Raw genomic sequence first — 26,195 nt, forward strand, 5'->3', positions numbered from 1 at the left:
GATTGCTGGAAACACTTAAGATGCAAGCCAAATGTTCTGTCACCATGATAAGAAGGCTCAGGCTACAGGAATGTTGTGCTTATAAGTTACTGTACAATGTTGCTGAACACAATACATGGTGAACAAAGCAGTTCTGAGAGGAAGAAGGAAGAAAAGAATACAGTACAGGTTAAAGTGACCCCAGAGCCATTTGAGTTGGCATTACTTGGCAATCTTATGAAATTTGAAGAAATTACATGGCAGTTTCTACTACTATCAAAGTCAAGGCTGTCCTCCTCATTTTGCTGAGAAACCAGAATTTATGCTAGTGAAGAGTACTTGTCTGGGCAGACTTGTTTCCCCCCTCTAGCTTCATCTTATATGATTTCTTTTTTAGCTAAAGATAATTCAAGGTTCACACAGCTCTTTTCTGGGAATCATTATAGAGAAAATGTGACAAAACAAAATGTTGAGTTTGTTTTATCATACCAAACAAACCACTTCCAAGATCTCAGCAACACTAAAATATTAGAGTAAAATGAAACGGAGTGCAAAGAGGCACAAGGAATATACGCATGAAAAGTCAACAGACGAGAAGCTTGAAAAAATTTATTTAAGGCTATCATTTAATATCCTTAAAGCTTAGCCTTTTTATAACAAAGGTTTTAAGAGGGATATTCACTTCTCAGGCATTTGTAACTGCCAGCCCCTTACAAATAACACATACAGTTTATGATTGAATCCTTTGTGTGTAGAAGTCCACTTTTTAGAAAAATAATTTTATCATTAAATATAAATGGAGTTACTTCAGTCCTAATAAATGGAAAATATAAAGATATGGAACTTTCATTTTAAGATGTTAAGATACTCATCCCTTAGACAGTAGGTTTTCCATATATAAACCTTTGGCAACACTAAACTATAGTACAATTATTTCCTGGCATGCAAGGTGACATAGTTTTGTTACACCAAATGCAAATGACAGAATACAGATTTCAGAATCTCTTAATAACTGGCAGTTGCTGCAATGAAGATCTTCATTTGTCCCATTTTTATTCTGCGTTTTTACTGGTATTCTCCCAAAAGGTCCCTGGAAAAAAAGCAGCAGCAATTAGGGCATATTATAAACAACCAAAGATTTATGAAATATGTGTGGAACGTATTTTTTCTGTTTAAGAGTTAGCAGATGTTAGTTGCACAGACCCCTCAATGCCTCTCTGTAATAACAGACTGAAAAAAAATTCCTAAAGGAAAAGCTTTTGGATAGTTTCTAATATATTTTTTTTGTAGTTTATTTCAATGATGATCTATTAACACACACAAAAAAGTATTAAAATATTAATAAAACCTGTATTTTAACTATAGTTTCTAAAGGTTTTCTTTTTGAGACAATATTAGTTGTTTCAGATTTCGAAGATCAACTAATTGTTTTGGGTGCTTCAGTAGTAGTCCAAATATGAAAAGTAATTAATTTTTACAGAGTGGATATCCAACATTTTAAAAGATCTGGGCACTCACATGTGCCTTAAGTTGGCATTGAAATGCTTTGTTAATGTTAACAATTCTTAAATATTAAACTGTTCACAGACCTCACGTAGAAAATGTTGCTTTGCTAAGAGCTTTTGCCTATACACAGGCACACTAAAGCGGAGTTCTTAATTAGTTATCTTTCAGGAACTCAGGTTACAGTACCCCATTGACAATCCACAATTTAAGCCAATGTTTTATATCAAAGTCTTTAAAAAATAATCAATTTGGTGTAATTTTACCCATAAATATTCCTTGATTTCATAATGCCCATGCAAAGGAGAGTTTTTCAGTAATTTAATATGACCTTACTTCTGGTAATATTCAGTGGCAAACCTCTCCTGAAGTTACACAGGAAATTATTATATAGGTTCACTACTGATGGAAAACGCAAGTTATATTTGGAATGAGTTCTGTGTCTTATCCTTGTTAAGCACTGTCTGTAATAAAGTTTGTAACACAGTTAGATACTATGTCAATAGTTTAGAGAAAAAATAGCAGTACTTTCTCTATGTGTAACAAATACATTTAAACCCACAATATATTATGAATGACAATCAAAATTTAGGTACCTTTGGGTAACTTTTGCATTAATCAGCCATTTTAGGAATTCTTTGGCAGCCATGTCATCAAGGACTTTGTTGATATCACTTGTGAAAGTGCCGTCTGCATGTCTTCGGCCCATTTCTTCAGCCACAAGAGCTTTTTCTGGGAAACTTCAAAGGGAAGAAATTAGCAAACAATTTGCATATCGAAATAAAGAAACTGTTTAAAAGGACCTTATGACAGGATTCTAATACACTGCACATTTCCACTGATTTTAAGGAGTTAAGTGTTGAGCCTGATGTTATGGCTCAGTGTAGAATGATGTATATTAGAACATCTTTTGAGGCATTATTTTCATAATAGAATAAAGCATGGAAGTCTCCCTTTACTGTATGAGGACTTCAGGTGAGTCTAAATTCCTCTCTTGCATTTCTGAAAAAGCCATACATGCAAAAATATATGTGTCTGAAATGCCTATGCCAATGCAAAAATGTATGTGTCTTAAATGCCTGTGCCAAGCAGACTAAGCATCAATAAAATTCAGAGTGTATTTACTAAGAATCATTATTTAAGAAATATCACTACTAAAGCATTATAGTCATATTTTCAGACTTTTTTCCATTTTTTTTTCTGTTTTAATTGTATTCTAGTCCTAGTTATATACTTAAAATTATACTGCGTAAGTGTTTAGATATTAAGAACAGCAACTTTTTTGGGGGGGTAAAATAACCCAGTTACAACACCAGTATAAAATCTATATGCTGTACAAAAGCATTTTATATTTGGAATCAGATCCTTATTCTTGCTCTATCCTTTTTTTGACCACTGGAAAACCATTATGCCAAGAACCTGATTCAGAAACTTTTCTCTCTTGTTTCATCTCATTAAAGATACAAATATTTTAATGGGTTCCATTAAGGTGTGCTGATGCTGAAGCACACTGTGCTCTGGAACCAATGACAGGCAAACTGGTTCTTTTCCTGCAATAATTTCAGGGAAGGCTATATACAAGTTTGACCACAAAAAATACTAAGTATTGGAAAGCAGAAGGATGATCTACATTTAATTGTCTAGGTTTCTGAGTGCAGTTCATCACAGCTAGGTTGTATTTCTGTCTTACGGATACTGAAATACCCTATTTCTGCTTATGAAAATAAAGCATGACAGAAAAAGAACTGCAAATCTCAACATCACTATGAAGTGGCACCAGCCTTTCTGTTCTCTCTATATATAGCTGACAGCTGACCTCATTTATTTAACTCTGTGTTTTCAGGAAATCATCATTATTTGCAAAAGTTACTTCTACCTATTTAGTTTTCCTTGACTACAACACACAATCTTGTCTTACAGGTTGTATTTTATTGTTGTTATTATTATTATTTTTATATAATGCAAGAGACTTACATAGTACTTTACAGCTGGTAGAATATATAATCAGAGGATGAACTGAAATCCTTGCCCCGAAGAGCTTACAGTCTAAAGGCACAAATAAGTATGGACCAGGTAAAAAGTGGGGAGTGTCATGTGCATGGTGTAGCTTCCAAAATGCAGAGTTGGAGACAGATGAGATTGAAGGCGATGACATTTTAAGTGTAAGACTATCATGAAAAAAGGTGTAAAGCCATGAGTACATGAAGTGAATAGGCTTGAGCAATCTGCAGTGAGTATGGGAAGAATAAGATATTAATGAAAGAAACCAGAGACACGGGTAGGTCAAAACTGTGGAGCACTGCACCCAGGAAGCTCTGAACTATAGCAGAAGAAGTAGAGGTGTCTTAAAAAAGAACATAATTCATAGTTGTAGGAAGTTGTAGTTATTTTCACAGCAGCAACTTGGGGACACTTTGTGGGGCATGGGGAGAGGGAAAAAGTCATCAGTCACTGCTGGGAATGATCAGCAGCGTATGGACTATAGCTGATGACATTGTAAAAATTTCATCTTGGAAATACTACAGGGGAAAAGATGGACTGTGAAAGGGAAGAGAAAGTAATTTAAGATGATGCTGACTTGAATCAACTCAGTGATAGATGAAGACTCTAAGCAACCTTATGTGAAGGGGCAAGGGTGGTAGGTAGAGGATGTTAGAGATTTAGTTTTAGATATGTTGACCTTTATAACTTTACCTTTTAGACTGTAACAGCATAATGAACAGGTTGTTTTAATCGGTACTGAAACTTAATGTAAAGTGGAAGCCTAACACCCACAGAATATCTTCTTTTACAAAAAAAGAACATGAAGTACAGCAAGAATGATCAAAAATACATCAAGGTTTCATCAGACTTGATTTCTAACCCCAAAAGCAAAGCAAAATTTAGTAATAGGAATGGATTCTTACTCTCTTCTTCCTCGTCCATTCACTAACCAAGCAATGAACTCTTTGGCAGCTTGACCTTCCAAATAAGAGGTGATATCACTGGTATAGGTGCCTTCAGCATGTCTCTCGTATTCAGCATGACGCTTGGAGATTGCATTGCTGAAAGAAGAGCAATACTGTAGGAGCAGGCTGCATGAGGACTTAATTTTTCTTTTAACCTTTATTGAGTTATATTTCTCACCCACCAGACTAGTCTTTCTTATTAGTGAGAGGGTTTTTTTTCGCTTCTCAAATTACTTATTATTTTTTTCTTGGTAATATTACAGTTCTGAGGGCATTGCCTGTGCTGTACAATAGTTTTGTGCAGAGATGCCTGAACTAGTTCTGAACAAATCAAATCAGGTACTGAAAGCAATTATAGCTGCATTGTAATGATCATCTGCTAGATTAATTAGCTATGATCAACAATCTGTATTGTATTATACGGACATACTTTTTGTTATCTCTTGTGTTAACCTAAAAATTTTCATTAAGCCACTCCTACCTTCATCTTCATTATTTCTTAGCCAGTCTGTTGAGACATAATTCCTATCGAATTTACATTTTGAATGTTTTGTGAAAACCCTTTTAATCATCAATCCGGCCAAGTGGTAATCTTGGAACAATGTCAAGCCTATTCACCTTCAGCATAATAGAGAAAGATGATTGGTTTTGCCTTTCTTACACCTCATTGTGCTTCTTCCTCTGGCATAGCGCAAATTATGTCACACTGGCCCTTAGGAGAACAAGCTCCACTTAGAAGTAGATATATAATGGAATATTTTCCACAAGTAACATTTCTATTTCAGAATTTGCTAATTTCTATCCACTTTTCAGGGGCTCTAGGTCTATTATTTTTCTTCTTCTTGGGATTTCACCATTCCTCCTAATTTAGTACCATCTGCACTTTTTATCAGCATGTTAACTAGAGTTGTTTGGAACATTTTAAATGAAACATTAATTTTGTTGAGATATGCTGTTCAATTGAAGCTGAAACATTATTAATTATTATTAATCTTCTCACATGTTTTCTTTTCCTCAACAGATTTTTATTTTTTTCTTTTTCCTTCAGCCTTTCCTGTACCAAGTTTTTCTCTTTAGGTTATTCTCAAATCACTTTTATTACTTGAAATGTCTTTTTCTGGAATCTGTTCTCATTGTGTTGTATTCCTTGAAGCCACTGCACATAACTATAGAACACAGGTACAGGAATAAATAACAAAGAGACATTTCCTCTTTCCTTTTAAAAACCATGATGTCTTTGATAGGTATTTCTTAGATTGCGGTAACACTGTAAATAATACTAGTTGTTTTCTTTCTTGTTTAACAGAAAATTATCTCAGAATCTATTTGTGTAACAAGTTGTGGTGACTAGAATACCTTGAGAGTTGGTCCGGGAATTTGTCATTTTCTTTGGCCTCCTGTCCTTGTTGCCTGTAGTGGAATTCCACAATCATTAGATCATTATTACCAATACATTGCAGAACATGCATAAGCTGATGAGATTTTATTGGTTATTATTTAAATATTATGATAAACGACCGTGACTGATAGAGGAAAATTATAAATAATTTCAGGCTTATGAGTTTAAATTAGTACAATATCTAGAAATTGTTACTTTATACTTTAAAGACTCCCTCAGAGATTTAAAAGCATTAATGTCATAGATTTGTTAATTCTGTGGGCAGATCTCTAGAACAGAGGGCATAGACTTACATCTTTTTACATTATTCTTGCTATCAGTTTGGTAGCTTGTGTTTAATCAAAGAGTATTTTAAAAACATGCTAACTCATGCCTTAAGAGTATACTTGTGGCAATGGTAGAATATCCAGTGGTCAACTTAAACTTAAACCTCAGTTTCCTCTTCACAGTGAAACTCCAGGATTAGAGAATCCATAGATAGGAAAGTTTTATTAAGGCCTAATGGCCCAGACTTTTACGTGATATTTACATATCTTATTCCTAATGAACTTAAGTCACTGAAACAATCTGTCCTGAATAGGCTGAGATAGTCTTTTTAGATGGTGTAAATTCACAGGTAAAATTCACTCAGTTTATCCAAATCCTTTTGATGATTTTGCACATAATGTTAAAATTATATATAAATTTTCCTTAAGTACTTATTTGAGGATTACACGTGGTCTGTGATGGGAAGTTAAAATCAAGAAATTGAATTCAGCTAGATTTTTAGCTGTGTCTGTATATGGACTTCTACAGCAATGTGACCAAAATGCTTACCCATTTCTTTTAGTGCTCATTAACCATTGCACAAAGTCCTGAGCTCGTCTAGTGTCCAAGTACTTGCTGTAATCACTGGTGAATGTGCCTTGTGAGTGACGTTTCACTTCATTCGGCTGTCTCGATTCATCTAATGGTTCAGACTGGGAAGCTTTGAGTGGTCTGTGAAAAGTTTAGTAATTGTTAGTTGTCAATGGTTATAGTACATTCTACAGGTGCGTTGACTTCTCTTAAAAATTCTATTTTAAACTCTCACAAAGTGAAAGCAAGTGACATACTAATCACTAGCTGGCTAGTAAAATGAATTAAGATAGCAGATTTGATACTGCGCAATGAAAAGATCATCTTGGATAACTAAGGCAGCTATTGTTTGTAATACCTGTTTGTAAACTTCTGTGCTATACTTCGCAATATTAAAAACTGGTAGTTTAAATATTGTGTAATAGTATAAAAAAAATCTTTAAGTCATAGTATATTTTGCTTAAAACTATAAGAAAACAAAGTTCAGGCCAAGTGTTTCTAGGAGTTTGATCTAAAGAATTTACCTTGATTTCTCCTCTGTATCCTGAAGAGGATTTTGCCAGCTGCCTTGAACTATCATTAAAAGGAGCCCAGCAACAAAATAAATGCTTTTCATTTTCATTGCCTGTCAAAACAGAAATAAGGCAACAAAGAAAAATGTAATCATCTTTACATCTGTCTGAATAAATTACATTGAAAAGAGACATCTTTAATGCTGATCTAAACTTACAGATATTGAGACCCTGTGAGGATGGGGCCTATGTCCAGTGGATGGAGACTGCAGTGCCTTGGGTAGGCATTCAAAAGATACAGTCTCTGTTCTGGTCTGTATTCTAGACTGCAAGGTGAGCTTAGAGCAATTGTATCCTCACTTTTGCAATATGAGGATAAAGGTCTGTATCCCCTTTGCTCTGTTTTCTGCTGATTGCAAACATTAAATCTCTTTCAATAATATTGTTTTTTTTTTCAAAACTAGGGTATTTGCATTAGTTTTATTTTTTTTCCAGCTCATTCACTAGAGAAAAACAAAGCAAGTCTTTGTCAAGAATACTGTCACATTAGCTGCTCTGCATTCTTCTGGCCCTCCACTCTCCTTTTAAAAGTTTGTTTTGAAATAACAAAAATTGCAGTGCTAGGCTTCTAGACTTAATAATGACTTATTGATAAGTTTGATTTCTTAAAAAACAAACTACCAAGCCACGCACTGGCTTGTGTTCAGTGCTATGTCGTTTTGCTTCTTGCACTATTGACATAATACTTTTATTTCAGCCTAAGGGCTTCCATTATGGAGCTGCATAGGATATAAAAGATATGGGGTGTATACATCGTATTAATGGTCATAAATCGTACCAGAAAATATTGTATCCCAGCTGCAATTCTTACTGTTTCAGGTCATTCTATTGGCTTCGACCATGTAAGAAAAATGGCTACCTTATTATATGTGTTTTCAACATGTGCACTGTAATAACTTGAGTAGTTTCACTGACATTAATGTGAGATTATTCAGAATAAACTAGAGTATTACAGTCTGTACAAATGCTTTTGTGATCCACAGCCAAGCTGTTACCCCTTACTTGCATTAGCGATTCGTTTATTCGTGCAAGTAGTATGGTTATAGATTTTAGTGAATAGTCACCAATAAGGCATTGTCTAATCCCCTAATTATGTGTGCTACCATTTTCATTATTTAATGTAGTATTATTAGTCTGTTCACACATAATGCCCTATAGGAAAAACTGTTGAAAAAAGAAATGCTATTCATTTTAGGGTCAAGAAACCCTGTGCAAAAGGGACTATGAGCAGCTAATGACTGATATACTCAAAAATATTTTAAATAAACAGGAAATGAGAGGAAATCTACTTACAAAATGCATAGGTTGTTAATTTTTAATTATTTTGGATCACTTACATTTATGGAATGGATGTACAGAAAAGGAAGTGAATTTAAAATTTGGGTAGGTACTTTTGACCTTGACAAAGAGGTTGAATATGCCGTTCATTCAATGGCAAATGCACATTCATTGAGTGATGAATAGTAAATATTCATTCTAACTATAAAAGCAGTATGGATCACAATATTAATAAGCTGTAAAGCAACAGAAGTTGCAATGAGTTCACATCAGCAAAATGTCACTAGAAATAATTTCATCATGTACTTGGCCTGATACTTGTGTATTTGAAAAAGCCCTTCTGCCATCCATGACACTTTCCTATGGAATTTTATAGTACAGTCTGAAAAACAAAGGGAGATAGAAAACATGAGTGCATTGAAGTAAAGCAATAGATGGCAAAGTAAGACCCAATCAAAAAGCACCCTCCCCACTAAATGTAATCTCTGCTGAACCCCTCCAGCTCCCCTGGAGGAGTTATTGACTGAAATTCAATGATGTATAAAATAAGGCAGTCTGAGTAAAAACATACCGGTTCTGTATTTTAACGTGTTGTCACAATAGGCTGAATTTAAATACACTGTGGCCTGGAGGAAACTATAAGAAAGTTATGAAGGAATGATGTGTAGGGAAGGTGCAGATTACTTTGTCTTGAGATTTAGAGTTGTCTCTGCACTGAGCAGTGAAAGTGTGTATGTGTGTGTGGGGGGGGGGGGTGTTTAGGGTAGAGGTGGCCGTAGATGAGCATCACTGGAAAAATAAACTTCTACATCAAAAACCTTACTGCCCTGGTAGTCTGTCCAGCTTCAGAGCAGGTTTTCAAGAAATCTGTTTCTTCTGTCTATTTAAAAATAACTTAGAGTTGGAGCTGCGAAGCTTGACTGTTGGCAGATATTTTACCAATGGTTAGGAAGAGTGCATTGCTTCTGGTTCTCTGGTAGGCCTAACTTTTAAAGAAATCTTAATGAATAATATATGTTTTACTAGAATAACTCAGTGGCAGTATCAAAATACTTAAAGCAATCAAAACATATTAATCAAATCTTAAAACAGGGAAAATAAATAATTGAATATATTTTTTTGTTGTTGTTTATTGTACTATTAAGCAATGGAATCAATTTCCCTCTCTCCACCAGCAGCCACTGCCAATGTTGCTCGTTTTTTCATCAGTGTGCATGGAGACTCTTTTCTGCCTTCTGTAATGTCTTGATATATGAAATTGTATTTCTACACTTGCGCATATCTTGCTGTAGTACCAAAAAATACTGTAGTGGCCATATAGTTAGTCCTATTGTATCCCTAACTGTAGTACCAAACACTGTTTCATTTGGAGCTCTAATTTGGTGGTGCAACACTGACATCCAATGTCTATCCCAAAGAATGCATAATTTCACATTTCATAGGCTTCCAACAATGGAACAAAAGCTCTCTCTGTTCTTTGGGTGATGACGCAGCTGTGATTATAAAATGGTTTGATTGTAATGTAGTGACCCCCATGCTAGCTGATATGGCTGCCAATGAATTAATTCAGACACCAAATAAGGTTTGGTTATTGCACCATAAATAAGTGAATTTGCCCTGATTAACAGTATGTTAGCAGTTTGGTATAATTTACTTAACCTAAAACACTAAATAAAAACAGTTTACAGCTGCCTGTAGCTTTGTTAAACCTTGATACAGGTTAGACATAAACCTAAGTCATTGAGGGGAAATGAAAGGAAAAGTCTAGTCATTAATCCAGCCTCCTTATAGTAATACCAGATACCAAAGCTATTATTTTGTGAGAAATTTATAATAAACCAAATTCAAAGCCCACTGTAATCAGTAAACAGATCTTTAGTGATTTCAATATATCATGGATCTAACTCTTATGCCTCAGGCCCATACAGCTTCCAGGTGTGAACAATTCCACTGGCTACTCTATGATTTAAAAACACGTTTAAAATTAAGTGCATGTTCAGCTTCTTTGTAAATTTTTTAAAATCAAAATCTGGGGAGATTACTAAAAAGAAAGATGTATAAATAAATGTTTTTTGAAAGCAATACTATTTCAAGAAAGAGAATCCTTATTAATAAAATAAGCATTTTCAAAAGGTATTAAACTTCTGTCAAATATGTTCTTTTAAAAATTAAGAATCAGTTTATTTTCGTCAGTGTTTAGTACTTGCTATTGGTAAACCAAACCACTATCAGCATTTTTTTGACAAGTTAAAGAAGCTACAGTATTTAAAGAAGAAATTGTTATTTTATTCTGAGGAACGCAAACATGTTTTGTAGAGAAAAAGACAATCAGCAAAATAATGTATGCTTAGTTTATTTTAGCTAATCAGTTACTTCCTGATCAGAAGAAAGATCTTATTTGCTCTACATTATTCAGGTCACCAGTAGATACTGCTAATAAAATAAATTTCTATCAACATGAAACTGCAAGTTATTTCTAATTGTAAAGAAATCACTTTTTTCAGGTAGATGTATTTTAGATCTAATTTACCTAAGCATGCTATAATGCCTCATGGAAGCTTCTATATAATATAATGCTTCTAGTCTAAGGAGTTCCATAGTAAGATGGAAGACTTAATTAAACTTTGTAAAGTAATCACAGCAACTACTGAAAGGCTTTAATTTTTACTTTTGTGTTATAAAATTTTCCTTTCAGATTTTAGTGATAAGAAAATAATAGTTGCTTTGAGACAAACTTATCTAAAAGTAGGGCAGTGGAGTGGCATTCTGTAGGGTGATGGAGTGACAATCTATCTTGGACAGTTTTTAATCAGTGACTATACAAACCCACTTAATTTGTTTGCATTCTGCCAATTTAATCCCTGTTGATTCATATTTAGGCAGTATATATAAGGAGTGAATATTTTTAAACTCATGTGCATTAAACATTTCTAGAGAAGATGCTAAAGGAGATAAAAATACAAAACTCAATAATTTATATATCTCACAATTTAAAATCTTACTACAATGCATGTCTTTCATATTGTTATGGTTAATCTTCCTTTCTTCAATTGCTTCAGCAACCCAAACAGTAGATTTCTCTTTTTTGGATCAGTCTCTGTTGAACTAATTGAATACATTAAAAGATTAAAATGATGATGTCATTAACTCCAAACATCAGTGAGGATAACCAAAGAAGAAAACACCAGTTTGCTGAAAGATCCTGCACCTCTGTTGCAAACTTTGGGCAATACAATTCAGATAATGCACTTAGCCTGCTCAAACAGATTGTACTGGTAGTTCTTATCAGTCTTACCTTTTTGTACTTTGAAGTGATATGTAGCAGTTGCAGAAAGAGCTGCTACTCTCTCTTCTGGAACTATGACAAGCCTTGAGGATCCCGAGATCTGCCTAGCTGCCTCTTTTGCACAGACTTATATATATACTGTTCAGCTCTAGTAAGCATTATGAGAGTGCATCATTGCTGACAGTTTCCTTGTTCAACTTTAAAAAAAAAGTCATCATATTTGCTATTCATTTCGTTTGATAATTTTACAAGCAATTTCACACATTCATTCTGCTTACTTTATGACATCAATGCTAACATGGATTTGCAAAAGGAGTGAGGTAGCTATGTCCAAAGAAATAAATATCAAACAGAAGGGCATTAGGATGACAAACAGTAGGCTTAAGGTGCCTGGAATTAAGGCAGCAATTTCTCCAAATTCTGATTTGACACATTTAACATTTAGAATCCCAGTCCTGTTGATATCAATAGCATCAACTTTTAAATCAATTTTAAATCAAGGTTTATAAATTTAATGCACAGTTAACAATAACCAACATAACTCCCCCAAAGCCCTTGAATGATTCTTCAAGTAATCTCATACAAATATAACGAACATGAAGAGATGTGAAGTACTGCAGTGATGTCTACCCACTATGCAAAGCCTGGCACAGGTCAAATCTAACAAAAATGTCTGATTACCCTTAGATGTAAAATTCCAATTTCGCAAATTCTACTGTATAAAAATTAATGTCCACTTGAGAATTATTCATTATAAATTGAGTTTCATACTACAGATTTATGCAAGACAAGCCTTTTGCTCTAGTCTCCATTCTCTACAAGGACAAAAATATCTAAAAACCAAAACAGATTTGAGCTTTGTGGCTGTGTAGGTTCTATGCAACTATTATCAGGGTCCTAAACCATTCAGTCATAGGGACAATTTCATAGCTGTGATGGGGCAGCACTGTTCAGTCATGTGGTGACCACAGGGAGGAGAGATTGACACAAAATTTGTCAATGGTTCTGGCAGATGAAAAAATCTGCCAGTCAGAAATACGGGTCTTTTATCCTGTGTATGAAGCAATAAGTGAGATACCCCCCTTCAAGAAATTCCTGGAGAGGTTTTCCTTTACAGACTTTTTCATACATTTAAAATGCAAAAGGGCACAAACCCTGAAATATTATTATTACATATGTAAGGCAGTCCAGGAGACAGATAAAATATGAAGGACTCCATCTTCAGTCCTGCTCAGTAGAGGAAAGGGTCTGGAATCACAGTGAACATCTCCCTGAATGTTAATGACAGCCTGTGCTCCAGTCTGGTGTGGTCTATAGTCTAAGTTGTGGCAAAAAGCATGCATATTACAACAAACCCTTTTATTTCCCCTAACACTGCTCCATGAAGCCAGCAAAGAATATTCAGTCAGGGAATTTTCTGCTGGCTTACCACAGCCTGATTGGCATAGCGCATATGATGCAATTGAGGCAGCTTGTACATGTAATAATCCTAGTAGTAGAGTGGCAAACAAAATTTAGTGGATCCTTCCTATAGCTCTATCCTAAATTCCTCGCTGTAGTAATACAATATTTGTTTAGGGAGACACTGTCTCACTACACAGTCCAACAAATAATTTTTAAATATTTTTTTCTCTTGTGTTAGTGTAATAATTTTTTTTCTGCTCTTGGATCCATCTACTGAGATTCATGGTGCATTTTTGTCATTTCTATCTATAATGCAAGCGTCTACTAATGCTGCTGCTGAAAACATAAGAGCACAGTTTCTGTTCCTCTCAACATTGACTTCTGTTTGTACCTTCAGTCACTTCTGAGAGCCTTCTTTTGCCTTTTTATTACTTTTTAGTTACTGCTTCTTTTCCACATGGTCTGATCCCTATGTTCTCTTTCTTCCTGCTCTTAATTGTATTTTTCACATCTGTTCAAAGTAATGGGTTCCCAGTCATTGATTGACATAGGCTAAACAAACTTCTATGGGTATTTATCAAACTTGGCTTTTCAGATTTTTTTTTCTCTGAAATGACCAGAATTACCATCTCCATATACCAACCTTCCCTAGGCAGACAACTGTGTAACTTGTAAGAGATGGTGCCAAAGGAGGCAAAGTAAGCCTGGAAACAACCTTATACCCCAAATCTGCTTATTTTCATGAGATGCCAATTTCACTGAGATACTTTGCAGTTTTTTGCCTCAGAATTACTTTTTAATCTACTTTCTATTTAAATTTTATGAGCGATATATAAGGGATGCAAAATCACGGCTTAAATGTAAGCGCAGCACCAACTATTTGAAGGCACTGTCTCCGTGAAGTTGGTGAGCTTTGCGGCTCTGCGGGAGAAGGCAGGCTGCCCAGCCCTGCAGTACCCCGACGGGACAGCAGATGGTGATCAAAGGGCCGTGTAGACTTTGTTTTAGACCAGGATGACTCACAGACACTTGTTGGAATGGATTGCTACAATCATCTCTCTGCTTGTTGAGTTAAAGATACGTGGCTTTGAAACAGGCAACATGGGCTGTAAGACAGTATCATCCCCTCCAGGAAAAGGCACTTCTTTTTGTTTAGCTCTGTTTTATCTTCTTGATTTCAGAAAAAAGTATATGAGACATAGCAGCTTAGTCACCTGTCAAACAGGCTGTATCATCTAGCAGGTCATCTAGAATCTAGGAGACTGATTACTTGTTTTGCAAGTGATACATGGACAATAAAAAGTACATGAAAAAACTGAACTGCCATCAAGAACAATGCAACCTTCAGTTGCCATAACCGAATATATAGCAGTACATTCCAGAGCACAGCAAGCAAAAGCTACCAAACAGAAGTAGCAAATAGTAACTAGTGTATGAAATATGAATACGTACTATTTTTTTCTCAGATTGTAAAATAAAATAGGTAGATGGCACCTTTTGACAAAATTTAAAGGCAACCTCACTCTCCTCTGTATTATAATTCACATATGAGACAGTACTTAAACTGAGTCAGATTAGAGACACAACCTGAAAGTTGACCTGCCTTCAGGAAAGTATCATCGTAATGTTTTTCATGATTCACTTGGAGTCATTAAAAGATCTTTATTTTGAGTTCACTGTATTTGGAGTTGATCAAAGTTTCCTGCACCATGGTCTCAGTACCAGGTAAAGGCTGCTATTAAGGAAAGTGTACTGCACTCACTGGACAAAAGATCTGTGGGAAAAGTTACAGAAGAGGTACAACGAGGGGCAGAATTCTTACCAGTTGCACACTGAACCTGATGCTTTAGCAGTAACAGTTCTGGCATGGCCTTTCAGAAAAATAAGACCAATGTGTTAGCAATAACTGGCTAGCTGCTCCGAATATCATAATTTTCTGGGAAGTTTCTCTCAACTCTTTTACTATTGGTACAAGAAAAAAATAATTTTAAAAGTTTAAATTGTCAAGATTTGAACAGTTTAATGAATTAGGAAGTTGCTGACTTTTGAAAGTAAAAAAGTAAAAAAAAATCCCAGCATATGCTTTCAAAAAAGTAACCCTCCACATTTTTCTGTGTATTTCTTCATTTCATATTTGTTATTATTATATTATTATGCTATTATAAATTGCATATCTAAAGAACATGTGAAGGAGAAGGATGTGAATTGGGGTATGACTACAGGCCCACACCCTTTTCTTTATTACACTGCACAGCAAGCATTCTCTCCCTTACCTTGTCAACCATTAAGTTCAGGGGCTGTGCAGCCCGTTTTATTTTCCTATCCTTGTTACATGATAATCAAGAGAGTCCTGCATTCTCCTTCTGAGAACATATATAAGAAGACAATATGTGCAAGCACATACATATATAAAACACGCATCATGTTAGATACATACATGTGTGAGTATACATTACACACACAAATGTGTGCATATTTATGTATACAACTCCATGGATACACTTTGGAGAGCAAGAATGGCTTTCTGAAATGGAGGGTTAGGTCCGGTCTCTAAGCCTTACAACAGCATGCAGCTCCATGCTTACTGCCGTGGATTCAGATGGGTTTGTACCTCAGGAAAGACAGCTATTGTAACTATGCTGTAGCCCACGCTGTCTCCTCACTAAATTGGAATTGCTCCATTTGAAGTCAATGGAGCTGCATCAATTTGCGCAAGCAGAAGAGCTGGCCAAGTCTGTACTAGTTACTTACATTCTGAGAAGACAATGTTCATAATTGAAAGTAATACCAAATGCTCTAGCAAATAGTATGAATTATTCAGATTAAATATAGAGCCTTCAAATGACTCTATAAAATGCTCTAAACAGCTGTGCCTTGTAATTGGAACTGACTGGCAAACTGCAAAGTATTGAATGTAGTCTGAATTTGACTTGATATCTGAGTAAAATAAGTATAACACTAAACATATTCTTGGGCCTGGCTGTGCTTATACTTGGTTTTCTACTAATGTTGTTTTCAGGCCTTTTTTTCTTTGCAGCTGTAGTAATCCTGAGTGAAGCAAAACATGTAGCTCCATGTTTGAGGTATGAGGATTGCATGTTCACTGATACGCACAACTTGCACAGCATGACTGAGGTAGATGATGAAAATAGGTGTTTGGGAATGAATGGTTTGGAGTTGAACCACTGGTTTTCTACTATTTATGTACACTTCGGTTCCTGGAATAAAGCAGTTTTTGCCTTGCAGCTCTAGCTTTATTTTATAAAAGCTAAATAGGATTCATAGTGGAAAGAAATTTGTAAAGAACTCGATCTGTAGCTATTTATCTAGGGCCTGTCTACTAAATTCAGAACAACAACGTCCTGTTTTAAGAACTTTGTATACCTTATTTATGCGGCAGATATTTGAAGACTTAAGTTTCATTGTCTTTGGGGTACCTGAAGTGTGAGAGTCTCATTTGAAAGAGAAAACAGGAGCAGAAAGTGCTCAGCATTTTCTGAAAACCAGATCCTCTAAAATATTTGACAGTAGGAAGCAAAATTTGAGGATATTCATTCATCAGCTTAGAAAATCTTGTCATGAAGGCTATAATTTCTTAGTTTCATAATAAGTTGTGTCCCACTGTTGACTCTTACATGCCATATTCTATGTCTGCAGTATAGATATATATACATTTTATTCATCTGTAAGGCTAAACCTTAAACATATTTTTGTCAGCTTCAACTTGTTTTCTTAAGACAAGCCCTTTCACCTTGAACTGTGTTTAAGCTCTGTTACAGAAGAGCCCATATAGTAGGCTAGGTTAAAAAGGAATGGGGCAAATAACTGTCCAGTGAAAGTTGATGGTGATGCTTATAACATGGGTGGTGATTGTAGACAGCAGTGCAGAACAGAAAGTTTTCTTTCTAGATAAGAAAAGGCTCGAGAGGATCTTATCACTGAATGTAAATATCTGAAGGGACAGTGTAAAGAAGATGGAGCCAGACTCTTTTCAGTGGTGCCAGAGACAGAACAAGAGGCAACAGGCACAAACTGAAACACAGAAGGTTCTGTCCTAACATGAGGAAGCACTTTTTTACTATGAGGGTGACCAAGCACTGGCAGAGGTGGCCCAGAGAGGTTGTGGAGTCTCCAACCTTTTAGATATCCAAAAACCATCTGGACATAGTCCCAGGCTACTGGCTGTAGGTGGCCCTGCTTGAGCAGGGAGATGGAATGACCTCCAAAGTTCCCTTCCAGCCCTAACCATTCTGTGATTCTACAATACTGCAGTGGTATGTTTGAAGTGCTCTGCACCATTTCTAATGAATGACTGCAACATTACCTGTTACAGGGTTGTTTTTTTTTGACACTCACTGTATCTTAGGACATTTTCCTGCAGGTCATCAAAATACATGATTGCTCAATCATAAAGCTTTCAGGTTAGACACTGCTCCAGCAAGTCAGTGTAAATGTCACACTCTGCTGAAGAAGTATTCCCATTCTTTGGCAAGAGCACCGTGTAAGGCAAATAAATTAAAAACATTAAAAAAATGAAGCAAAACTGACAGCAGCATGATGTACTTATTTTTTTCATGCTTTATCCCCACAACTGCTTCCTCAAAGCCAAGGTAAATGCTGCACAGTTTGGAAGATGTGTACTCTGATTTGCTTAGGAAACAAACAGACATAAGGGCAGATTAATAATGAAACAGCTAATGCATCCCTTGGGAAAGAGGTACCTTCTGTTATTTTATTTGACACATTTTCCTGAAATGTGCCTCATTCCAAATACTTCCAGAAGCTTCTGACTACAGACCTGTGGGCATGGTGTGAAAAAAACATTGCATAATTTTATTAGTTATAGTATCCACAAAGGGCCAATTTATCTAGCCAAATTTCCAGAATTTGTAGGATTTTCAAAAGTATAAATAGAAATGAAGCTGCAGAAATTTAAAGAGAAATTAATATATTGAAATTTTTGGGAGGCTGATATATGTTTTTGAAAATTGCTCGAGACTCCAATTTTAGACATATTCAGGTATCTAAACTTAGGCATTTGTGATAAGAGCTTGACTTTTCTCTCTTTTATTGCATTTTTGCAATGGTTTTGTGGTATTTTAAGAAATAGAGAGTTAAATCTCAGTAATTTTAACTGTCAAATAACCACATTACTGAGACTACTGTTGTGTGCAGCAAATGCATGTAGGACCATATAATCAACATCTAATTAGCCCCACTTCATGTTATATTTGCTTAATGTTAAGTTTGTTAGAGCTATATTTTTCCTTTAACCGTTATAGCAGTTGAATTTTAATTACATTACCAACAAAAAACTCATTAACATCACGTAATTGGCAGCATTTCCAAAAAAAAAACTGAACTAATTGAGTATTTTCTGAAGACTTCCCATCAAAGTATAATTTAACCATTACAAACAGCTTGGCAACTACATTTACATAAAGATGTGTCTGAGGAATGTTCTCATGTGTGGAAAATGAGATTTGATATTGCCATTAACAAAATGAAGGAAGCTGTTACATAGCAAATCACTTCCACATTTTAATGATTTTGGCTAAACCCCATGTTTTTGTCAAGAGGGTCAAATGAAACCCCTTGCTTTTCCACAAAGCAGCAGCACCCAGTCTCTGGCTGACAGTTAGGAAGCAGCTTGCTTTGTGAGAAGGCTGCTCCACAATCTTTTTCAGGTTATTCTGTACTCTCACCAGCTAATAGCAGAGATCAGTTACTGTCTTAAACAGACCACGGTTCTTATGCAGCAGGTTAACGCAGAATTTTTTAAACATGTGACCAGGGAATAATTTCATTTACAATGGATCTGTTGCTAATTATTTTGTTCATATTTGTATATTGTGACATGACTGAGTTGATTACTAATCCAAAGAATACAAGTATTCCAATCACTATTAGCCTCTAGCATTTTTAAAAGACTCCTTAAAATAGTTTCACTGGAAAACAAAGCAAAGAAAGCCTGTGTAATCCTTTGATCCTTCCCCTCCAGTTGGGATGAATGACACTGAGATTAATTTGAATGCCAAGGTGATGATTAAAAACAGGCTAATATGGTTCACATATTCTGAATACAGGGAGAAAAATACTGAGATGAAATAGCTATCATGAATGTCCTCCTTTCATGTTTAAATCTGAACACTTGAGTTTTGCAGAAGCACGATTTCAAATAAGAGTTGGATAAAATTTGAACACAGCATTCAATAATCTCAATAATTATCCAAACTTTATCTTTAAATATTGTGTGTTCCTATCCCTGCTTGGATTCTTTCCAAGAAATTGGAAATAAACTTTGTGAAACCAGTTGTTAGGATGCTAATTAGGTACTTGCACTGATTTCTTTGCCCTTTCCCATTTTACAGTTGTAGTTAACAAATGCAAGCATATTCATCTGGCAGTGTGCCTTTGCGATAGACCACCTATCTTTGGATTACAGACCGTAAGTTTAAGCAAGATGGCAAGAAATGCACATGGCGTTTTACACTCTGATTTTATTTTTTCTATCAAGCAGGTGTTAAATGTACCAAAACATGTATTAGCATAATATGTGCTAATATACAATATCAAAAGTAGACGTAAACATCAATTTAAAGCTTCAAAGTTCCTGTCATCAATTCACCTGAAAACTATATAACCTGGGCAGTTATCATTGCATACTCCCAGAGATGTGTTAGATACCTTGGCATGTTCTGAATAATCTACTCATTCTGACAAAGAAAAACATCGTTTGAGGAAGTGGGTCATATGTGTGTAGAGATGTTTGCTGGAAAGGCCTGGAATTCCATGGTTCTGGTCAGTATACCACTGGAAAAAAAAAAAGAAAAGCCATAAACTGCTGTTATGTTTTCAATTCTGGAATAGTTAATCAATACAAGAACTTTATTACCATATAGAAGTGGATGCCTCAAGAAAACTGAGGGACTTGCTACTCTTCTTTCTTTTCAGCACTTTCCAGTATGTTCATATTGCTGAAAAAAAGTTTCTAAACCTTCTGTAATGTAGGAGTAATCATTACTGCCTCAGTACTGACAAGTCAGTTGTATCAAGTCAGCCAAAAAAGCTTTGAGATTCCCCTAGGGATGAAATGGCCTTGACCTGCTGCATGGCCTTGGCAGTTAGGGTCACAGTCTTGCTTTGGAATACTGGGCTCTAAGCAACAAGCTTTCAGCTAGATGTTGTGGGATTCTGTTCGAAACACCCTGCATTACATCAGGGCCATGAACATTATGAATCGTGTACTGCAAATAAAATACATATGAATTTTGCTGACTCTTAGAAATAACTGCCATTCCTCTATAGCTTAACTGGAATGACTATAACTCTATACAGTATTCCAGATACTTGAGAAATAACAATGGTTTGCTAAGTATCAGTGAAGGAGGCAGAGAATGTGGAATACACAAAACGGCCTACAAACCCCAAGTACAGAGGGATCCCTGTGTGATCCCTTTTTGGGAGGTTCATGGTCCTGGGAAAGTAGACTCAGGCAGAAGGCCAGTACATTTGACAGCAGGCAAACACTTTGGTCATTAGCTATGAGAAAAAAGGTGCAGAAGCAAAGCTTCACGTGAAATTCATCATTTATATCCTCTAACCTCTTGCTTATGTGTTTGCCTGCACTGCAAGCAAGTTTTGTGGACAACTGGTGTATTTTCTGGTGCTGGATATACTACTTGGATACCTTCTACCCTTTTTGTGCGTTTCGCCTTGTGCCTGTGGTAGGTATGTCCAGTAAAAGATAGAATCCATCAGAGCAGTTATGATTTTGCCCCCAGAAGCCAGCTCCTTCATCTTTCTTTTACTAGCTATCACAGCTTTCATAAGGAGGCTGGATTATCATTCTTCTCCCTGGCTCATTTTAAAAGCCTCAACATTATTCTTGACAACAGAGAAATCCTGCTAGCATCCAAATGGCAAGAAGAAAAGCATGGGGGTGCAGTGGGGTGAGGTGGTGGGGGGTGGGGGTGGGAGAAAGCAGGCAAATCCTTAGAGCAAGAAATTGTTTATGAAGAGTAACAGAAGCACTAGCAATTGACAGGTTTTGGTGCATGTTCAGTAGAACTGGGTTCTTAAGAACATTGCCAAATATCAGATAAGTTTATTGATAAAGCTATAAAACACTGTTCAAAATGAAAAAGTCTGTTATTTACCATTGCCTGGAAATCCACCTGTGCATTAACCAGAGCTTTTGCAATTTGTGCTGAGTTCTGAAAATGTACGTTATCTGAAAAAGGAAAAGGAATTGGCTGTTGAAATGTGTAAATACTGCAAAGCATAAAGTTATAGTGCATTAAGTTGTGTCCACTAATTATCAAGTGATACAGTTGACATTACTAAGAATGAGTAAGCATCTTATATCATATGGAAATCTACCAAAGATCTAAGTACTGACCCTAATCAAAGGCATAGAAAGATGCTTCATGTTTTTCAAACAAAGTGATTCTGGCTCTGTATTTGTACTGCATTTGCAAACCTCACCATCTGCTGTTCCATGGATGAGAAGATACTCTACATTTTGGAAATTCTTTGCTCTTGCCATCACAGTTGAATTCTGTTGAGAGGAAAAACGAACAGTTCAGCAGCTTCAATTTAAACCACTCAACCACAGAGCTGAAAGGCTTTCGTTACCTAGTAGAACAACAATCAAACAGTTGAACTGGCATAATAATGACAGCAGTGACTTCATATCAACCTGAGATTATAATAGAAACCATATGTATTTAGTGCCTTTTCTAAGAGCCAGTTCATGAAAAGCACAGCATTAGCCATTGTGTCATTCCCTGAATGTTATAATTCCTAGGCAGATCTACCAGATCTACCAGGCAGTTTGAGCATTTCTGTTGTTGGGATGAAGAATAGGAACTGAGAACAGGATCCAAAATTTTTAATAGGTGTCTGTCCCTTAACTTCTTTGGGCATTAATTCAGTTCTCTCTGTATGCAGAGCTGGTATGTGCACTGCTGGAGGAAGCTATAGACTGTCTATCAATGTGAAAAAAAGAAGAAAGGCAACCTGTGCCACATAGGGGAAGCTGTTCTGACCATTTAGTATGCTTATTATTGTCAGAGAGTTACATTTACATGAAGCAGTTTGCATACCACAGCTAACAGTACCAACCAAAGCCTTATCAACATTTTAACCTCTCTCACAAATTCTTCTCTAGTCTAATGGTTTGCATTGGCAGAACTGCCTGACTTGTCCAAGTGCAAAAATAAGGATCCTTCAATTTAGCATATTTAGGATTTATAAATACAAAACTGCAAGTAACTATGGAGATACGAATTTCCTGTAGCTTAGCTGCTACAGGACTGCTGCCATGAGACCTGGCAGGTCATTTTCTTTCTTCACAGTTCTACTTGTCCATGGAAGTGTGATTTAAGTTTAAGGCAGATCAACACAGAGAGAAAATTCTCACCTTGTAGTGCTCAAGATTATCGGACTCTACAGGCAGACCCATAAATCGTTCTGTGTAGATAGATGCTGTGATAGTAAAGGAGAAAAAAGCTATAGGCAGAGAATGTACAGATATTTTTGTGCCTTCAGTGACATGTAGCAAATGAAATATTGTTTATTTTAACTCTATCTGTTCTGCTTGGTTTCCCCATAATACACCAAATGTAAACACATTTTAAAAAATAAACTATGAAGGTTAATAAATAAATATCCTCCAAAATGTCCTTGCAGAAATAGTGGTTTGATACTCATCTGTGGAACCAACACAATGTTTTGTGGATAAAGGTAATTATCCGATATTGCTTTATGCTATTGGGTTGAACTCCAGGTCAGTCGAATGATCCAAGAAGCCAATAAAGGAGCATGATGAAAAGATGATACAGCCTATTTTTTGCCACCTTGAAAAGAATTTAGCAGAGCAGAATTCCAGCCTTGGATGTGTATGTGTAACTACAGTAAACATGGATATATATGTTGTCCATTTCCTACTGAATGAATATACGCAGGAATTAGGAGGAGCAGGAAATGATACAGGCTTGCACTAAAAAAGTGGTGCAATTGCTGTTCAGGTCTCTGTTCAGTTCTTTTTTTAACTATGACAAAGACTGTTAACAGATTTGACAAAACAAATGTGAATAACTGAGCAGTATCACCAAGAAATCAGTAGGAACAGCTATCTATGAGCTGTCTGGGTATTTGTAATTTATCTAAGAGCCATTATGAAAATTTGTGGAAAAACTGATGCAGCAGCTGTCACTACCAGAACATTAGTTTCCTTATGACCTTGCCTTGAAAGAGCAACTGACACATATTGAGCAGTCAAGCTACAGTATAGCAAGAATTTTATTTATTTAACAGAGTCAGGATTTCTGACAAGAGCTGGAATATTTTCCTCCCATAAGAGAAGTGATGGCCATTGAAATCCATAAGGAATGTAATTGTCTACCTTATTGTCCAGTTTGGTACACTGCATTAGAATCATTTTATTAAAAAGTAGAAATGAGAATCCTCCCAGAAATGGAAAATGACTCAATATACTCATGCTCCCATGGTTTATTATGTATCCTTTACATATGTTACTACTGAGTGCTAACAATGTGTACTGTGTCTCCCAGATTAGTGAACTAAGGCTCCTGAAGATAATTTGTAATAAACTAAGTACCAAAAAAAAATCCAAGTAGCCTATATTTTATGAAAATCCTTTATCATTCAATGAAAACAGAAAATGTGCAATATCTGTTGTCAACACAGTGTCAAACAACCATATTGGGCTTAAGTCTTCAATAAAAAGACTCTTTTTGAATGGCTGGCATTTCAACAGTATTCTGAGCCAAATTCTCCACTCTTCTACCAGTATAGCTACAACAAGTCCACAGAGGTCAGCAGAATTGCATTATAATGACTGAGTGGAAGATTTGGCTTGTCAATTACTGAGGAAGAAAAAGGAGATAAATTGCAAATTTTAATAAAACAGTCACAGATCTAATGCTTTTAACTATACATTGTCCCCCGGCACAATTTCCCTTGCCATCTTGTAACTGTTCAGCTGTTATTAACTCTGACACAAAATGGAGGTGAGTGGGAGGGTTTCAGAGAAAAGATTATGGCCCAGACTCCGATCTGTGCATCTAAAAGAGGGTGGGAGAGAATTTAGAAGCTCTAGGGGCCAGTACATCCTCTGACTACTTAGAGACTCAAATATGTAGCATCCTGTGGTTTTGCCCCTAACGCCGTTCACCCTAATGTTAACATGATTTGTTTGCCAAAACTTATGACTCACAACTTCCTTCTGTTTCCTTCCTTCCTTAGTGGAGGTACATTTGCCTGTTTGATTTGACAATGTGTTTTTAGCAAGATTCTTTAACTCCTTCATGAAAATTCATCTAAAGCAAGGATTGCAATGGTGTACAATTAAGTTTTACCTTAACTAAAAACTTAATTCAATTTTTAATGCTTGGACAAATGTGGAGGCAGTGTTCTCACAGGAGAATGGATAATTGGTACATAAACTCTGAAAATCCTGAAAGATACAGGAAGGCCATGAGAGGCCCGAGGAAGCCTAAACAAGCAAGACAAGAAGAAGCTGGATTTCACTGAGTTAATGAGAACTGCAGACTGTTGACAAGCTTTCGAGGTCAAGTTCCCACACCTGTGCTTAACCTATTATATGTTAGTTGCAAAGGGTCTTCAAGACATGTATCCAATCATAATATGCCAAATCACTGTAACTGCATGTAAGAAACAGTATTTAAGGGGTTAAGGCTTTGTAATAAACGGTTTTTATCTGATCATATTGATCTCTGATTGAGTCCATATATTTTCTGCGGCAGACAAATGTTTACAAATCTTTTATTGAAGGACTTCTGCAAAAATAGTGCTTTATGCCTGCATTCTGGAAATAATTTTGTGATCATGAGCAAAAATGTCTTAAAAAAATCTTGATGCCAGTGAAAACACGAAGACTATGCTTCCTGTGTCATACAAATGTTTTCCCCTTTGTTTGCAAAACACCATAAATACAAGGAATGTCTGTGCTAGCAGTCAGGGAAGGAATCTTTCCCATTTAACCAAATTTTTTTCTCATAACCAAGACTTCTTAGCAAACGACCATATGCTAAGTAAATGTGTTCAAAGTGCTACATTTTGCTCACTGAAAACATGCATGCCATGATTCTTTTTTACACTAAGGTTCCTTTACACCATGCCAAAAGCTTAACAGGTCTGTAAGTAAGCATGAGTGTGTGCCTTCTTTATTCACACAGTAAGGCCCTGGGAGTATACTCCCAGAGTTGTTTCCTCTGAACAGTTTGGAGCCTAAGTCAATAAACATAAATAAAAATATGTTTCATAACACAGCAACACTGGAAGTGTGGCTGAGAAACATCTAAGGGGAAAATATTGAATAAAAAAAAAATTACATCAGATACAACTGAGTCCCTTTCTTTTCCACTGCTTTTGGGAAATAACTTTTCAATCATCAGAGATACTCATTCCTGACAGAGATAATTTGCAGTATATGAAGCTGAAGTGCACTGTGATTCCATTACTGGCAGAAAAATCATTTCAGCTGTTTCTGAATTCAGTACTACTGTTTTAACAGGATTTTTAGGGAGAGCACTCCTGAGTATAGCAGTTTATCAAGAGGGCTTTACACACTTTGGGTTTCAGATGTGCATATGGAATTATCTGGGCATACCTTCTATGTGACAAAGTCTGTTCCAAACTGCCAGTTGCAGTCAGTTATTTTCAGCAAGGAAAACATTAAACTTAAGGTCCTAAGAGTTTTATGTCTAGGTAATTGCAATGTGCTTTAAGTTTCATATTGCCAGTCTCCTGCAATGATTTAATTTAGAAAGTCATTAAATGCTACATCTTGCTTTCCAAGTCAGTATTTATGACAAGTTTCCCTACCGTAATATTCCCAGCTGGAAACAGGAGCCACAGCCATTCCGCATTTAAATACTCCACTGCCAGATCCAAGTGCCAAAGAAGTCACGTACCCACCATAGGACTAGGGAGAAATCACA

At 36.0% G+C, this 26,195-nt stretch overlaps 2 protein-coding genes across 10 annotated transcripts in view; both read right to left on the minus strand.

The window, feature by feature from the left end:
- Positions 1-573: 573 nt before the first annotated feature.
- On the minus strand, positions 574-11,967 carry GCG (glucagon). 4 transcript variants are annotated; one of them, XM_057423616.1, is made up of 8 exons: positions 11,812-11,880; positions 8,823-8,898; positions 7,191-7,291; positions 6,646-6,807; positions 5,787-5,840; positions 4,389-4,526; positions 2,079-2,222; positions 574-1,069 (listed from the first exon to the last, which is right to left on the minus strand). In XM_057423616.1, the coding sequence occupies exons 2-8, from the start codon at positions 8,865-8,867 to the stop codon at positions 1,045-1,047; spliced, it is 669 nt and encodes a 222-aa protein (XP_057279599.1). In that variant the 5' UTR covers positions 8,868-8,898; positions 11,812-11,880; the 3' UTR covers positions 574-1,044. The 4 variants fall into 4 exon arrangements, with proteins under 4 accessions (XP_057279599.1, XP_057279600.1, XP_057279602.1 ...); XM_057423617.1 differs by lacking the exon at positions 8,823-8,898 and having other exon boundaries at positions 11,812-11,967; XM_057423619.1 differs by lacking the exon at positions 5,787-5,840 and having other exon boundaries at positions 11,812-11,902.
- Positions 11,968-19,688: 7,721 nt separating this feature from the next.
- Positions 19,689-26,195, minus strand: part of LOC130606965 (prolyl endopeptidase FAP-like) — a 38,156-nt gene continuing 31,649 nt past the window's right edge. For 3 of the 6 annotated variants that reach the window (XM_057423613.1, XM_057423612.1, XM_057423615.1), the window contains 5 exons: positions 26,080-26,179; positions 22,631-22,695; positions 21,694-21,766; positions 21,366-21,439; positions 19,689-20,019 (listed from right to left, as the gene is read on the minus strand). In XM_057423613.1, the coding sequence (XP_057279596.1) occupies positions 19,918-20,019; positions 21,366-21,439; positions 21,694-21,766; positions 22,631-22,695; positions 26,080-26,179 (414 nt within the window). In that variant the 3' untranslated portion in view covers positions 19,689-19,917. Of the gene's footprint in view, positions 20,020-20,793; positions 21,064-21,365; positions 21,440-21,693; positions 21,767-22,630; positions 22,696-26,079; positions 26,180-26,195 lie in introns of those variants that run through there. The other 3 variants (XM_057423614.1, XR_008974118.1, XR_008974119.1) reach the window with 3 other exon arrangements.

Source organism: Pezoporus wallicus, unplaced genomic scaffold (assembly GCF_028554395.1).
Source record: "Pezoporus wallicus isolate ANWC-B61680 ecotype Strahan unplaced genomic scaffold, APGP_CSIRO_Pwel_v1 contig_1181, whole genome shotgun sequence".
Taxonomy (NCBI): domain Eukaryota; kingdom Metazoa; phylum Chordata; class Aves; order Psittaciformes; family Psittacidae; genus Pezoporus; species Pezoporus wallicus.